Source organism: Marmota monax, unplaced genomic scaffold, assembly GCF_021218885.2.
Source record: "Marmota monax isolate L192 unplaced genomic scaffold, Marmota_monax_Labrador192_F-V1.1 WCK01_AAM20220418_F8-fsc00087, whole genome shotgun sequence".
NCBI classification, from domain to species: Eukaryota; Metazoa; Chordata; class Mammalia; order Rodentia; family Sciuridae; genus Marmota; species Marmota monax.
The window spans coordinates 7,851,390-7,866,306 of record NW_026693476.1 but is presented as its reverse complement, the minus strand read 5'-3'; the positions used below and the strand labels follow the sequence as shown (position 1 = coordinate 7,866,306).

Sequence of the window (14,917 nt, the reverse complement as noted above, 5' to 3'; positions counted from 1 at the left end):
ATTCCAATTTGGTTTCCTATAGAGACTTTTCTGACCCTCACCATTATGATTTCAGAAGACCTTGGCTCTTCTGGACTTAGTCTTCTCCAAGGTCATTCACCCAGGAGGTTTTTGTCTATCCTTTTCTCCAGCTAACCCTTGCTGTTGCTCTGGGGTGGCTCTCAGGGTTGTAGTGGGCTGGAACTTTTCGGTGGCCACTATCAGCTTCTCACTCTTTGAAATCCAGACCCTTTCAGAGTTTGGGGGATAATTACTAAGAGGTCTAAGTGGGTACAAAAGGACTTACCCATTAAAAAATAAGCTAGAAATCTGGGTGTATGGTGGCACACATCTGTAATCCCAGTGACTTGGGAGGGCTGAAGCAGAAAGATTGCAAATTCAAGGCCAACCTCAGCAACTTTGTGAGAACTTGTCTCAAAATAAAAACAAAAAGGGTGGGGGATGTAGCTCACTGGTAAAGTGTCCATGGGTTCAATTCCCAGCACCTCCTACTGGGGAAAAAAAAAGATAAAGTAGACCACACTTAATGCCAATCGTGAATAAATTACATTTTGAGAGTTAATGTAGAAAATTAAGAAGCTTACCTACCAGACCAGAGTATCTGGGTAAGTACTTTATACATGGCTGCTGCTTTGTGATCTTTATATCCTTGGGCTAGCTATTAGGCTCCAGATGTCATTCAGACTGAAGGGCAGTCAACCTGGGGAGGACTCAGACTTCTGGCCAGCCTCAAGGAACTAGTATATCAGTGTAAGTTGAATCCCAATATGTTCCAGTGCCTACCACTGACTGACATGGAGTTAATGACTTCAATATATATGTTGACTAACAGATTAAATAGATGATGTAGTCGGAGGGGGGAATTTTTGGTTCTCTGTGTTTTATGTTCCTCTGGGAAAGGCAACCTACTCAGGGCCTTCCTACTCCACACTAAAGCTTGGAAGAGCTCCTAAATCAGGAATGTTTTAACCCACTTTTAAGCATCCTCCATGTCTAGCAAGCCCACATCCCATCCAAGCTCTTGATACATGTAGGCCAACAGCTACATATTACCAGAGCTAGTTGTAGAACATATAAGGCTGGTCCCTGGGAGTTGTGAATAAAGGGCAAGGGCCCCAGAGTATTTCACTCAAATGAGACCATCCACCTGAACACCCACCAGGAACCCCCAGATCATAAACCAGCAGCAGGAGACAGAACACTTGGAACCAGTTTTTATGCTCAGAAATCTCAGTTGTGAGGCCCTTAACACGTTCTGGGCCCAGGGCTGAAAGACATGAGGGCCGTGGTGATGCAGACCAAGAGCAGCTCTGTCCTCTATTCTGAAGAGTCTGTGATCAGGAGAAGCATGTGAAGGAAGTGATCACTGCTCAATCGTAAAACAGGCTTAAGTAAGCAACTCGGTTCCGATGCTTTCTAAATTCTTTGTCTGTGGACAGCTGCAATGAAAGACAATGTTCTAATGAGAATCCTCTGCCTTCCTGTGTGTGTGTGGCACTGGGGATTGAACACAGGACCTTGCATGCAAAATTGAAGCATACATTCTAGCTGTGTGGCCCAGGTAAACCCCAGTTTCTAGTAATCCAGCCTTAGTCATTTTCTCAACATTTGTGCACATCTACATTTATCATCTCACTATGATAAAAAAAAAAGTTGCTTGGCTTCTTGAAGACACAGATTATATGTCTAATTCTTGAATGTTACCTATATGTCTTAGCACAATTGTATTAATATGTTATATTAATTATTAATGTTACCTATATGCCTTAGCACAATTATATGAATTCCGCAAATATAAATATTTGCGGAATTAATCCTAAATTCCACTAGGAAAGAAGGGTACTTCAAGAAGTATGATAGCTAGCATGGACGGAAGCATATGTTATCTTTACTATGTTAAATGCTTTTATACATTCTCTCCATTATTAATCTTTACAACCATATCAGATCAACTCTGTTATTATTTCATTTTAAAGGTAAGAAAACAGATGCTTAGAAAAGTTCAAGGACTTGCCTAAGATCACATAGCAAGTCTACACAGGAGCTGGTATTTGAACTCAGGCAGTATTATCCCCAGAGTCTGTGCTCTTAACCAGAGTGCTCTATAACCCTCCAATCATTTAACACTCAACTTTATGTAAGAAAGAGCACTGCATTAGGAGTCAAAGGTCTGGATTCCAGTTGTAGAACCTGTATGAATCAATCTTCCTGGGTTCCAGTATCATCCATTGTCTTAAAGGGATATTTAACCTACTCCAAAAGATGACTTGATGAACAAATAAGAAAACATGACTTTAAGTCAGTCCTATACACTGTTAAAAATGTATTGAAACTATGTAACTCTCTCAAAAGGATCCTCATATTTCTATGCACACAAAATTGTGCATATAATTTCAGGGACCATGAACTTCATTTACAAGCTTCTGGTTATTAACCCTTGATATATATGAACATATTGGATAGAGTGATCTACAGAAATCCAATCTTATTACCTCAGCTTTTAGAGTTCTTTTCTGTAGACTTGGAACCTGAGCCCAATCTGGAGATCCAAATTTCATTGGCCAAGTAATTTTTGGGAATGGCTTTTTCTCTGGATTGTATGTACCAGGCCTAGAAATAAAAAAAATACAAACATCATGTCTAATGAGTCAGTGGCATAGGACAAACTCCACTAGTAGGTAGCATGGCCATCGCTGAAGTAGGTTTAACCTCTTGGGACAAGGCAATAGAATGATTAAGTTTTTAATGCTGGGCAAGCGTGGGGTTCTTTTGCTTGTTAATGAATTTCTTATTAGCTAAGGTAAAGACTGCTTTTAAAAAATATTTGTATAATTCAGTGTTCTGAGCTGGGCACCAGAAGATCTCTAAAGAGGTGTTGATAGAAGAGATCCTTGATAATGGTAAATTAGTTCTTTGATTTGAAGTTGGTGGTTAAAAATGCTGAAACAATCAATCTGCAATCTAGGGACATCAAAGCGGAACCAATTAAATTTCTTGGCCATGGATTATTTAGAATTGCCTTTGTTCCTCAAACTTGTGTCTTTTGAAAACTACACTGAGATTTCTTCTCGCTCTAGTCAGAATGGCAATTATCAAGAATACAAGTAATAATAAATATTGGCGAGGATGTCGGGGGAAAGGTACACTCATACATTGCTGGTGGCACTGAATGTTGGAAAGCAGTATGGAGATTTCTCAGAAAACTTGTAATGGAACCACTATTTGACCCAGTTACCCAATCATGGCATATACCTCGAAGACTTAAAATCAGCATATTATAGTGACATGGCCACATCAATGTTTATAGCAGCTCACTTCACAATAGCTAAGCTATGGAGCCAACCTAGATGCCCTTCACCACATGAATGGATAAAGAAAATCTGGTATATATACATATGTAATATGTCTCAGCCATCAGGAAGAATGAACTTTTGTAACTCCATATCATGTACAACCACAAGAATGGGAAGTTATGCTCCATGTATCTATGATATGTCAAAATATATTCTACAGTTATGTATAACTGAAAAGAACAAATACAAAATTTAAAAAAAATTATCTTCGGGTGTTAATTCTACTGTAGTGGACATGGGGGTCAAGATTCAACACTTCAACTTTCTTAACACAAACTTGAAAAAGTTACTTTCACTGTATGATCTTTGGACTTCTCATCAGTAAAAGAAAGACCCTGACCCTTTGCTGTGCAATTTCATACATTCCCAGTCGTTTCCGAACACATTAAGAATAAGCCCCTTGACCCCCAAAGTCCTCTCTACTCTACCTGCCCCTCCCTCTCTTCCTTCTTGCTCACTGCCCTCTAGCCATAGGAGCCTTATTCTTCTTTCCCTCACACTAAGTTCTTCCCAATTTACAGCCTTTGCACTTCCGACCTCTTCTGCCTGGAGTGCTCTGTCTCCAGATCTTCCCAGGGCTGGCTCAATCTTGTCACTCAAAAATCAGATCAAGTGGATGTGCTCAGAGCATCCTTTCTTAACCACCCACTGCCTTCACATCATGGTCCTGTTTAAAGTTTCTCATAGCACCTTTCCCGGTCACTGTACTTTTTGGTTTGTCCACAACAGCCCCAGCTCATGGTTGCTTCCCTTTCACTCTCAGAAGTGTCACAGTTGGACAGATAAATTACATGGTCACCGTCTTTACTACTACTGGTATTTCCTTGTGTATTTACTTCTCATCTATTTGGACTCTAGACTCCAAGCTCAGAACCTCATGAGGTGGGTTTACTGCAAGAACTTTGCAACCTACTAAGTACAAACTACAAAGTAGCCAGGTGTCATGGCACAGATCTGTCCTATCAGGGACTCAGGAGGCTGAGGCAGGAGGACTGTGAGTCTGGGGTCAGCCTAGGTGACTTAGTGAGATTCTGTCTCAAAATAAAAATGTAAATGGGGCTGGAGATGTGGCTCAGAGATTCATTCTCCAGTACTGGGAAAACAAAACAAACAAAAATAAACAAACAAACCCAAACTATTTGGCATCTTGATAAATACTGACTGGATGAATAACTGTGATTTTGCAATTACACAAGGCCAGAGACCTGGGAGATAACAGGATTAAATCTTTAAAGATGGGTGGTTTCTTATTGAGTGGGATGGTTTTGTTATAATCACTGATTTATGGACTTCTTTTCCTATTGCTTACTGATGAACTATACTAGAGAAAAGAGGAGACATACCCAGGGAAATTGTCTTTTGTATAGCTCTGAAATCGAGGCATCAAGGCATTAAATGGAACAAAACTTTGCTTTGTTTTTTCCTTCCAATTTTCTACTCTCTGGTACTTGCCTGGGTGAAGTGTCAATTCCTATTACCAAGAAAAAAATTCAATGTGTTAAAGGGAGACATACCTACACAGAAATGCTTGCAGTTCAAAAAACCTCAACTGTCCTTTTCCTATTTATACATCAGCTATGGTTCAGCCATTTCAAGATATACAAATAGGCTTATGTGGATAGAAAACCAAGCTATAGATGTGAGTCAGTCATGCTGGATGTATAAACCTAGGATGAGCAGAGGACCAAGACAACTTTTGCAGTCACTATGCCCCTGGTCCCACTGAGAAATTTTGAGAGCCAGTATCCCTTGAGTTTCCATGAAAGTAAACATCCAATCATAGTTTTGGATCCTTGATCCAAGGATGTAGCTCAGTGGTGGTGTACTTGCCTAGTAAGTCCCTGGGTCCCATCCCTACCCACTTCATGAGAGAAAGAGAGGTGGGGGGCAGAGGGAGGGAGAGAGTGAGAGAAAGAGATTAGGATCCTTTACTAAAGATTAGACTTAAAATGCAATCTCACAAAAGGATAGAAAAGTTAGAACCTGTTTTTTTAACTGACAGGATAATATGATGTACATAAATACATTTTCCAGTATTTTGACCTCATGCATCTCAGCACTAAAATCCTTTGTTAGGACTATTTTTCTCAGTGAACTGTTTTTGCTCTTCCCAATATACACACACTTCTGCAAAGCTAATGCCCAAACATTTCATGCAGTCACATGGATCATCATAAAATCCCAGCATTTTACCTTGTTGACTGGCTTAAACCTCATAGCTGTTCTGGCTCCAAGAGTATATCCTTTTGTACTGGTTGGAATCTTGGTTAAGTTGTATGCCAAGCCATAGGACTTCAAGTAGTAACATATGAATAAAAAGAGAGAAGGAGTAAAGAAAAACATCAATACCACAGTGAACAGCCTTCATCTGAACTACTCTGTAAGACATTGCTCTTTCTCTCTTGACTCCTTCAAGGTCAATACCACACAATAATCACATAAATAATACATGTAATTTTGCAAGGGGTTGTGTCATAGTTTAGATGTGAGATGTCCCCCAAAAGCTCATTTATGAGACAATGCAAGAAAGTAGAGAGGTGAAATGATTTTGTTCCAACATCCTTGAGCTGATTAATCAGCGCTTAAATTCCCCTCCCCAGCATAGAGATTAACTTGTGATAACTCTAGGCAGATAGGGTGTGCCTAGAGGAAGTGGGTGCCTGGGGTGTGCTTTGGGGTTTATGTTATGTTCTTATGAGCAGAGCTTTCTCTCTGCTTCCTGACCCTCATGTTCTGAGCTGCTTTCTTGCACCAGATGTTCTGCCTCCCCTCAGGCCCCAAGGAATGAAGCTGGCCATCTATGGACTGAGACCTCTGAACCATGACCCCTGAAATAAACTTTTCCTCCTTAAAATTGTTCTTATCAGGTCTTTTGGTAGCAGCAAGGCAAAAGCTGATTAAAAGAGGGATGTGGTTGGACAGGTAGAATAAATGACATCTTTGTGCATTCTAATAAATTCCATCCTCTGAATCTCATAGGTCTGAACTTGTTCCAGTTGCACCTGGCAGCCTGAAGGTAGGGCCAGTGGGAAGGAACTGGCCTTGTCTCAGAGCCTTTGAGGTGGGGATGGAGTGGGACCATATGGAGACAAGGCTTGCTTGCCTTGGGTGGAAACATGGTCCTTTACTCTCTGTATTGGCTGGGACAGCTAGTTGCCCACTGAGCACTTTCTCATGCTCTGACCCAGAAGATCACAAAGCCTAGCGTTTGTTTTCCAGGGGACTTGGGTCTCCCTTCCACATCCAGAAAACAGATCCTTGTAAGGGAACGTGAATACTCACATCTGTCATGTAACTTCCAGGCCCTGTGTGAGGAAATCCCCTAAGAGGGAGAAAGTTGTTCCCCATCCGGTTTGGGGGATAGAAGTGAGGAAAGAGCCTCCTGGGTTGGCATGATCCAAAGGAGTAGTTACTCGGCATCCCTGAAAATCAAGAAAGAACAAACTCCAGGTTAGGGAAGGCACCGGGTCTCTGCAAGCTGTTGGAGGAGATGAGAGTCCAGACAGAACAGAGGCCTGAACCCCAAGGAGTTCTCACAAAAAAAAAACAGACCAAACTCCGCCTAGGGGCCAACTGCACTTCTCTCCCCTCCAGCCTTCCCAGCCTCACCAGCCTTTTCCTTCCCTGTGCTCTGGACTCCTCTGCATGCCTCCTCACCAGCTCTGCTGGAGCACATCTCCCACAGCTCCTGTAGCTCTGTGTACTGTGTAGTCAAGGGAACAGAGGCTCTTGCCTGGCCCCAGCTGGGGAGGTTGGGAGGAGGTGCAGATCCTGGCTGCCAGCAAGTGGCAGTGCTGAGCAGGAGGTGAGAGTCCTCACCTCTGGGCAGAGAACCCAGAGGGCAGTGAGTTCAGCAGCTGGGCCAGGGGTAGATGGTCTGTTAGACGCCCAGCTGGAGGGGCTGAGTGGGCAAGGGGGGGTGGCAAAGGGTTTGGAAACCGCCAGGAGGATTGCACTGCTGAAGAGGTAGAGAGGGGGTTCAGTACCCCAAGTCTGAACTTCAAGGATGGAAGGAAGTTCAAGGTTGGGGTAGGAGGGTGGGCAGGGGAGTGCCAGGGGCGTTGAGCTGAGATCTAGTTCCTTGCCAGGTCCCTCTTAGGCCCTTTTACCTATTTTCAGCCCCTTCCAATTAGGTTGCTCCTCCTACCTTCCTGGGGTGGGAGGAGAAGGAGGTTGGGGATCCTGTGAAGTGAGGTGGGGTGGAGAAGATGGAGACCAGCATGAGTCTTTTTTTTAAAGATTGGTGGCTCTGAGTGGAACAGTTAGAGTGCAGTGGAATCATACAAATGCTTAATATTTTTTTAAAAAAATCCTGAGCAGTCCTTTAATTTGAAACCCCCTTTTGCTTATCTCTATTACCTTTTTGTAGGGATACTGAAAGGATTAAGGTAATAGAATCATATCAATGCATTGCCTGGTACTTTGTAGTTGATCACACAAGAGGTGGTCATTACTGAAGATAATGTCCATCTAGCTTATGAGCACACCATCCATCCTAACCCAAGAAAAAACATCAGTCTGTTTGTTGTTGACTTGTCTTGGATGTTAACACTAACTTGTTTCACTGGATTTTAAGTTGGCCTTAGGAGTTATCCAGGTGTGGGAGGTAACAGGAGACATAATGTAACCAGTTCATACTGCCCTTTGGCCCCTTAAAGATGACTTGGGATCCACATACACTCTGGGTTAGCAGTATCTTCATTAATTAATTATTTTTAAAAATATTTTTAATTGTAGATGGAGATAATGCCTTTATTTTATTTATTTATTTTTATGTGGTGCTAAGGATTGAACCCATAGCCTCACACATGGTAGGCGAGCTCTCTACCACTGAGCCACAACCCCAGCCCCTTCATTAATTTATAATCTATAAAATTCTGAATTTTATATATCTAATAAAAATTCCCCCCCAAAGTGATACTGAGGCCTAAAGTATATTTTGGAAAATTGTGGAAGCACTTATTTTTGGTTTGCATTTAAAACATTTTTTATGTTTTAAATAGGCACATAATAATTCTGCATATTTATGGATTACCATGTGATGTTTCAGCATGTGTTTACATAGTGTAATATGCAAATCAGGGTAAGCATATCTTTGGCCTCAAACATTTATCATCTCTTTATAATTAGAACAGTCAAAATCCTTTCTTTCAACCATGGCATCCACCTTTAATCCCACCAGCTTGGGATGCTGAGGCAGGAAGACTGTGAGTTCAAAGCCAGCCTCAACAACTTAGTGAGGCCCTAAGCAACTTAACAAGACCCTATATCTCTGGGGATGTGGCTCATTGGTTAAGTGCTCCTGGGTTCAATCCCTGGTACAAAAAAAAATCATTCCTTCCAGTTGGGGAAAGCATTTTTGTTTAAAAATTATTAAGGTGATGCTTCTGGTCAACTGGTCACAGAGGCTAAACATCCTGCAATGCATTGTCCAGTTATATAATGAATTGTTTCATGTACCATATAACATTCAAATGTCCTGCAAAACTGGAAGTACTTATATTTATTAGTACTAATTTTTTTCCCAAGAGATAATGTAGAAAGCCCAGTAATATAGAAAGTTGTTAGGAGGAGCCAAGCTTAAAAGGAATAAAGATAGAATCTCAAAGTCGTTGTTCAGTTTACTCCAAGCATTCTGCTACTCAAATTATGATTATGGCAATACCAATGGTAAATAGAATGTAAAGAGATGTTGATACTGATTTTATAACTTATCACTTTCATTAATATTTTAGGTAATTTTAACATTTGTAAGTTCTCAGATTGAATTTGAATTTGGATGAAAGAGTGTTTTTTAAAAATAGCATTTGCATTAGTATGAGATGTCAAGAGACATCTCATAAAGTGTGCTGAAGATATGGCAACCAATTTCTACATCGATAGACTGATCTACTTCAGACTAATCTCCTAGCCAAGAAAACCTGGGTAGAAAAGCTGGACATAATAAATAAATATGTTTCAAGTTATCAGAGATATTAAGGAAGAAAAAAAAATGCAGGGACTAAATCCCAGAGATTTACAAAAACAAGATCAAACTCCACCGAGGGGTGAGTCCAACAGTTGGTGTGTTGTTCTCTTTGGACATTTGCTAATTAAAAAGCTGGCTGAGAAGTAGAGTATTTGAGCAGAGCTTTAGACAGATGGTTTGAGAACTGGGGAAAAATTAGGCTGGCTATGAAGAGGGGGAGATTGGAAAACACCCTAGAATTCTAGTTAGGTCTCTAAAGAGATAAACCCTGGAAATGACAGTAAAAAGAAATAGATGAGCTCTCAAAAGCCTCTGAAATCCAACTTTGCATCAACTCAATTCCCAATTGCACTAAAATAATTTGCTTCTCCCCTTATTGCATGCAAGAGACAGAAGTAAATTATCTTTGAAGATAATAACATTGAGACCCTGAACTGATATTTTTCCATGCACATGTTTGACTTTCAATATAGAATAACTGCTCATACTAAAATAAATCAGTAAGAGTAGTAGAAATAGACCCCAAGGAAATTCAAATTCCATTAAATGTGGAATTTAAAATAACCATGCTTGGCTTGAGATTTGGAGACAGCAACAGGACTAGTCGCCTGGCAAACATTTGGAAGCAAAAGAAAACAAGGAAATGTGTGACCATGAAGTAAATGCATGGCTTCTGAGGTAAGAGGCTAAAAGAAAATAAACCAGACCCTAAAAACAAAGTCAATAAAATTTCCATTGTATTAAAAGGAAAGAGAAATTCCTCATTAATTTCCTGTTCATGTGTCAATATGGGCCCACCTACATCCAGATTGATGGCAAATTTATCAATTGTTCATTAGTGTTGGCGAGGATATAGGGAAAAAGGCATACTCATACATTGCTGGTGGGACTGCAGATTGGTGCAGCCAATATGGAAAGCAGTATGGAGATTTCTTGGAAAACTGGGAATGGAACCTCCATTTGACCCAGCTATTCCTTTTAAAGGACTTAAAAACAGCAATCTACAGGGACACAGCCACATCAATGTTTATAGCAGCACAATGCACAATAGCTAAACTGTGGAACCAAACTAGACGCCCTTCACTAGATAAATGGATTTTTAAAATATGGCATATATATATACACAATGGAATATTACTCAGCAATAAAAAAGAATAAAATCATGGCATTTGCAGGTAAATGGATGGAGTTGGAGAAGAGAATGCTAAGTGAAGTTAGCCAATCCCAAAAAATCAAATGCCAAATGTTTTCTCTGATATAAGGAGGCTGATTCATAGTGGGATAGGGAGAGGGAGTATGGGACAAATAGATGAACTCTAGATAGGGCAGAGGGGTGGGAGGGGAAGGAAGGGGGCAGGCTAGCAATGATGTTGGAATGTGATGTACATCATTATCCAAAGTACATATATGAAGACACGAATTGGTGTGAACATACTTATGAAAAATTGTGCTCTAATGTGTAATAAGTATTGTGATGCATTCTCCTCTCATGTATTTAAAAAACAAAATCAATTAAAAAAAGAATAAATGATATGGATAATGGATCCGACAAAAGTATCCACACTTAAGCTTGGAGAAGCAAAAGGGTAGAAAATACATAAAATAGTGTAAGAGTAAGTACAATGATAGTACGATGAGTAACAATGAAAAGTTTGGATACATTTTTATTTGGAATTGCATAAAAGATGGAGACAGAGAGTGTGGTAGATGCAAGAGTTGAAGAGATAATGGCAGATAATGAAATTGAATGAATTTCAGCAAATATAGACCTTTACGAAGGTGAAAATCAATATACGATGAAAAAAATCATAAAAATCAAAAGTCAAGTGTGGACTATTACTTGAGCAGTCCCAGCTACTCAAGAGGCAGAGGCAGAAACTGATGAAGAAATCGGAAACAAAAATGCCTATAAACAATAGAATGGAAAGAACAAACTGTGGAATACTTATATAAATGACTATTTTATAGCAATGAACTTGAACAAAACCCTGCACAGGCAGTAATATGATCTCACAATGTTGTATGGAGTAATTCAGACATGGACGTCTGCACACTGCATAAATCAATTTATATAAAATTTAAAGATATATTAAAAATAATCTATGAATTAGAAAGCAATATGGGGAGACATTTGGTGGAGCAGGCTGATAATGAATATGAATAGGACTCTTTTGCCTGGAATATTTCACCAATGTGTTCAGTTATGATTTAGACTCTTTTGATATATATTATAAAACAATAAAATAATTTATTTTTTAAAATTTGGCAGGCCTAGCCAATTCACAGTTTCCTCAAGAATAATAAATTCACATCCCTCCTCTCCTTTTTGACTTCAGTGGTTTATGATTTGTCTAGGTACTGTCCCTGTTTCTGCTAAAGCTTCAGTTAAAGCTGTTGGCTTGTTTTCTGTCATCAGAAACCAGTAAGTCGGAAGGGTTCTAGTTCTTTAACTCTAGCTTTTGTTTTGGTGTCCACTGAAAACTAGGCTCTTCTATTTCCTTGAACAGCTGTGTGGAATGACTTTGGATCTTCTTAATTCTAGACATAGTCATTGTGCAGTATGTTGGGCAGCAGCCTGACGACTTCACTGTCCTCCACAGTTGGTATGTCTGAGCACTGATAAGCTGAAACGCATAGTGTCTTCTGAGTTTTTCTCCTCTATATTACAATCATGGCATCCCATTGAGTTGTGTGTGAAATTATGTGAGGGAGGTTACATTCTCTATGAAGTCAATTATAGGTTAACAAAGGCTGTATTATACCATATTTTTTCCCCCTTAAAACAGGTCTTGGATCTGAAGAAGGCTGAGAACACCTGGTCCAGGGAATACAAACCCTGGATAGGTGGGTCTGGACAAGGGAGACAGAGGGAAGAAAAATTGACTTGCTCAATCCCACCTTCCAGACCTTCTTACATCCCAGACTCTCCCACCTGGGGGTAGAGTGAACTTCTTTGAAGCCCCTTGAACTGAGTACTAATAAGTTGGTCTGTTGTTTACTAGCTGTCTGATCTTTTGAAAGTTACTTAAGCTACCTAAGCCTTGGTCTGTCTATAAAATGGCACCACTCATTTCTTTCTTCCTCTGGCTGCCTTGAGAATTGAGGAGTGAACTCAGGGCCAAAGCTGGCACAACAGATGATTGACCTATAATTGTCACCTCACCAACGTTAATGCACTTCCCGTCTTCCACCCCTGTGCCAGGCCTGCAACACCTCTAAGAGTCTCTTCATTCAAATAATAATAATAAAAACATGCTTCCTCCGGTCCCTGCCCGGACCAGGCTCCTTGGGGAATCCTGCGTATGTGCCACCTCTTTCCAATTAGACCCCAATACTGAAGGGATGAATTTTCATTAATGTACTAGACAAAAATGAGATTACCATGACCAAATTTCCAACCGAATGGCGGGCTCGTCTGTAGCAGGGATTTGAATATCACACTCCCAGGTTGCTCCTCTAACTTAAAATTTGTTGATTTCCGAGGTCTGGAAAAGAAAAAATCATCTGGGAGATTTTCAAGAAGCATGGCTCTGTCATACTCTATCTCCATGAATTCACCCTCTCCTGGGTAGACTTTAAGCAAGAAAATGAGGGTGTGTCAGACTGGCTGCTAGGCAACAGCCCCACCCTGGAAGTTCCCCTTCCAGGCATTGTGACATGGCTTTCTACAGGGCAGCCCTGTGGTATAAAGGGAGCTGGAAAGGCAAGTTATTTATCCCTGTAAAATCTTGTTTCTTTACTCTATAGCTGAGGAACAATATTCACCATGTAGGAGATGGCCTATTAAGTACCTTGTCCACGGCTTGGAACACTCAGCTGGCTAATTCCTAACTACCTTCAAACAGTCATTCCTGTAGTCATTCAGTAAGTACTTATTAAACTCTTAATGATGTGCCAGGCACTACTGTGGGACATTGCATTAACAGTGGGAATCCACCAGTGAACAGCCATTCTTGTCCTTGTGGAGCTTAATTTTGGTGGGAGATATAGACACACACACACACACACACACACACACACACACACACGTCACTAATAAGCCAGATAGCACTGAGAGGGTTCAGAGGATGTGGGGGCTGTGGCCTGGTGAACAAAGGACAGGAATGCAGCTGTTGCCTTGGAGGAGCATCTTGGAACAACAGTATGAACTCATAGCCCTTTTTATTATGAGCCAGGTGTCCTTCTAGGCATTGAAGCCACAGTGGTAGATGAAAGGAAAGTGACCACAACACTCGGAGCAACCAAAAGATCTTTATTGCAGCAGTGCAACAAAGAGAAAGTAAAGAGAGAGAGAGAAAAGAGAAGAGATGAACAGGGAGAGAGCAAGAGCAAGAGAGAGACAGAGAGCGTGCGTTAAGAAAGATAAAGAGCAAGAGAGAGAGAGCAAGAGAGAAAGAGCAAGAGAGAGAGGGAGAGAGAAAGAGCAAGAGAGAGAGAGCAAGAGAGAGGGGGAGAGAGAGGGGGGCCTGGCAGGAGGGAGTTTTTATAGCCCAAATCTAATGGGGCCTCTGGGTCTGCAAGCTGCCTTGTTGGCCCAAGGGGGGGGGTTAAGTGTTCAGCATTAAGCAGGGTTGAATGTTCAGACTTGAGGCAAACAGGTGATAAAGGACCAGACAGAGGGGGGTTTGAGTGTGTGGGCTATCTTGCAGCTAACATCTGTTCAGCCTGCCCTGCACCCAACAGTAGAAAAGATAAAAACTCCCCTTCCATGGGAATTAGATTTTGCTAGTGGCAGTGCTAGACAAAAATTAAACAGGGAAACCAGTTAGATAAAACTGCCGGAAAGTGCCCAGGGGAAGACACTACTTTGGTTCAGGAAGTCACAGATGGACCCTCTGGGGAGGACCTGTATGAGATGACCTTGCCCAGCAAGGAGAGTCCCCCATTTTGAGATCTGGGAAAAGTGCTTTTCAGGCAGAGGACCAGCAAGGGCAGAGTCCTTGGCATCTGAGATAAAAGAAGACGGAGTTGCCGTGAGATAGTGTGCATGCACAGGGAGGAAATGAGCAGGAATCGAATCATGCAAGGTCTCGGAACACGGTTAGGAGTGTGGCTTTGTTGTCAGTAAGCTGGGAAGCCACTGGAAGGTGATAGTAGGGACAGTGGTGACATGATCTTCATTCATCATTCGTGAGCGGGGGCTGGAATATGGAATATAGCCCTCGTGGTGACTAGAGGATGGATTAGTCCTGAGGCTTATGCAACAAGCCTTGGAAATCAAAAGACACAGAGCAGGTGAAGGGGAAAATGGGTAAGAGTGTATATTGTTATTAAAAGAATGACATTTCTATTCAAAAAGTGAAATTTGTCAGAAAATAGAGCATAGGAATTTGTGCAAGCCATTTTAGAAGGAATTTCCTGTTTAGGTCACTAATAAGCCAAATAGCACTGAGAGGGTTCAGAGGACTTGGGGGCTGTGGCCTTGTGAACCAGGACAGGAATGCAGCTGTTGCCTTGGAGGAGCATCTTTAAACAACATAGTAGCCATGTGCTTCCACATGAACACCTTTCCTAGTAACATCATTCCCCCACAATTTATAGAATGACGACTGAAAACTAAATCCCCTTATTTTCCTCCTATTTTACAAAACAATTC

The 14,917-nt window shown here is 41.1% G+C and overlaps 1 protein-coding gene across 4 annotated transcripts; it reads right to left on the bottom strand.

The window, feature by feature from the left end:
- Nucleotides 1-1,199: 1,199 nt before the first annotated feature.
- LOC124102048 (protein pitchfork-like) lies at nucleotides 1,200-12,886 on the bottom strand. 4 transcript variants are annotated; one of them, XM_058583636.1, is made up of 6 exons: nucleotides 12,703-12,886; nucleotides 6,636-6,775; nucleotides 5,547-5,645; nucleotides 4,697-4,824; nucleotides 2,493-2,610; nucleotides 1,200-1,439 (listed from the first exon to the last, which is right to left on the bottom strand). In XM_058583636.1, the coding sequence occupies exons 1-6, from the start codon at nucleotides 12,869-12,871 to the stop codon at nucleotides 1,371-1,373; spliced, it is 723 nt and encodes a 240-aa protein (XP_058439619.1). In that variant the 5' UTR covers nucleotides 12,872-12,886; the 3' UTR covers nucleotides 1,200-1,370. The 4 variants fall into 4 exon arrangements, with proteins under 4 accessions (XP_058439619.1, XP_046314278.1, XP_046314277.1 ...); XM_046458322.2 differs by lacking the exon at nucleotides 12,703-12,886 and adding an exon at nucleotides 6,963-7,188; XM_046458321.2 differs by lacking the exon at nucleotides 12,703-12,886 and adding an exon at nucleotides 7,011-7,141.
- Between the last annotated feature and the right edge of the window lie 2,031 nt (nucleotides 12,887-14,917).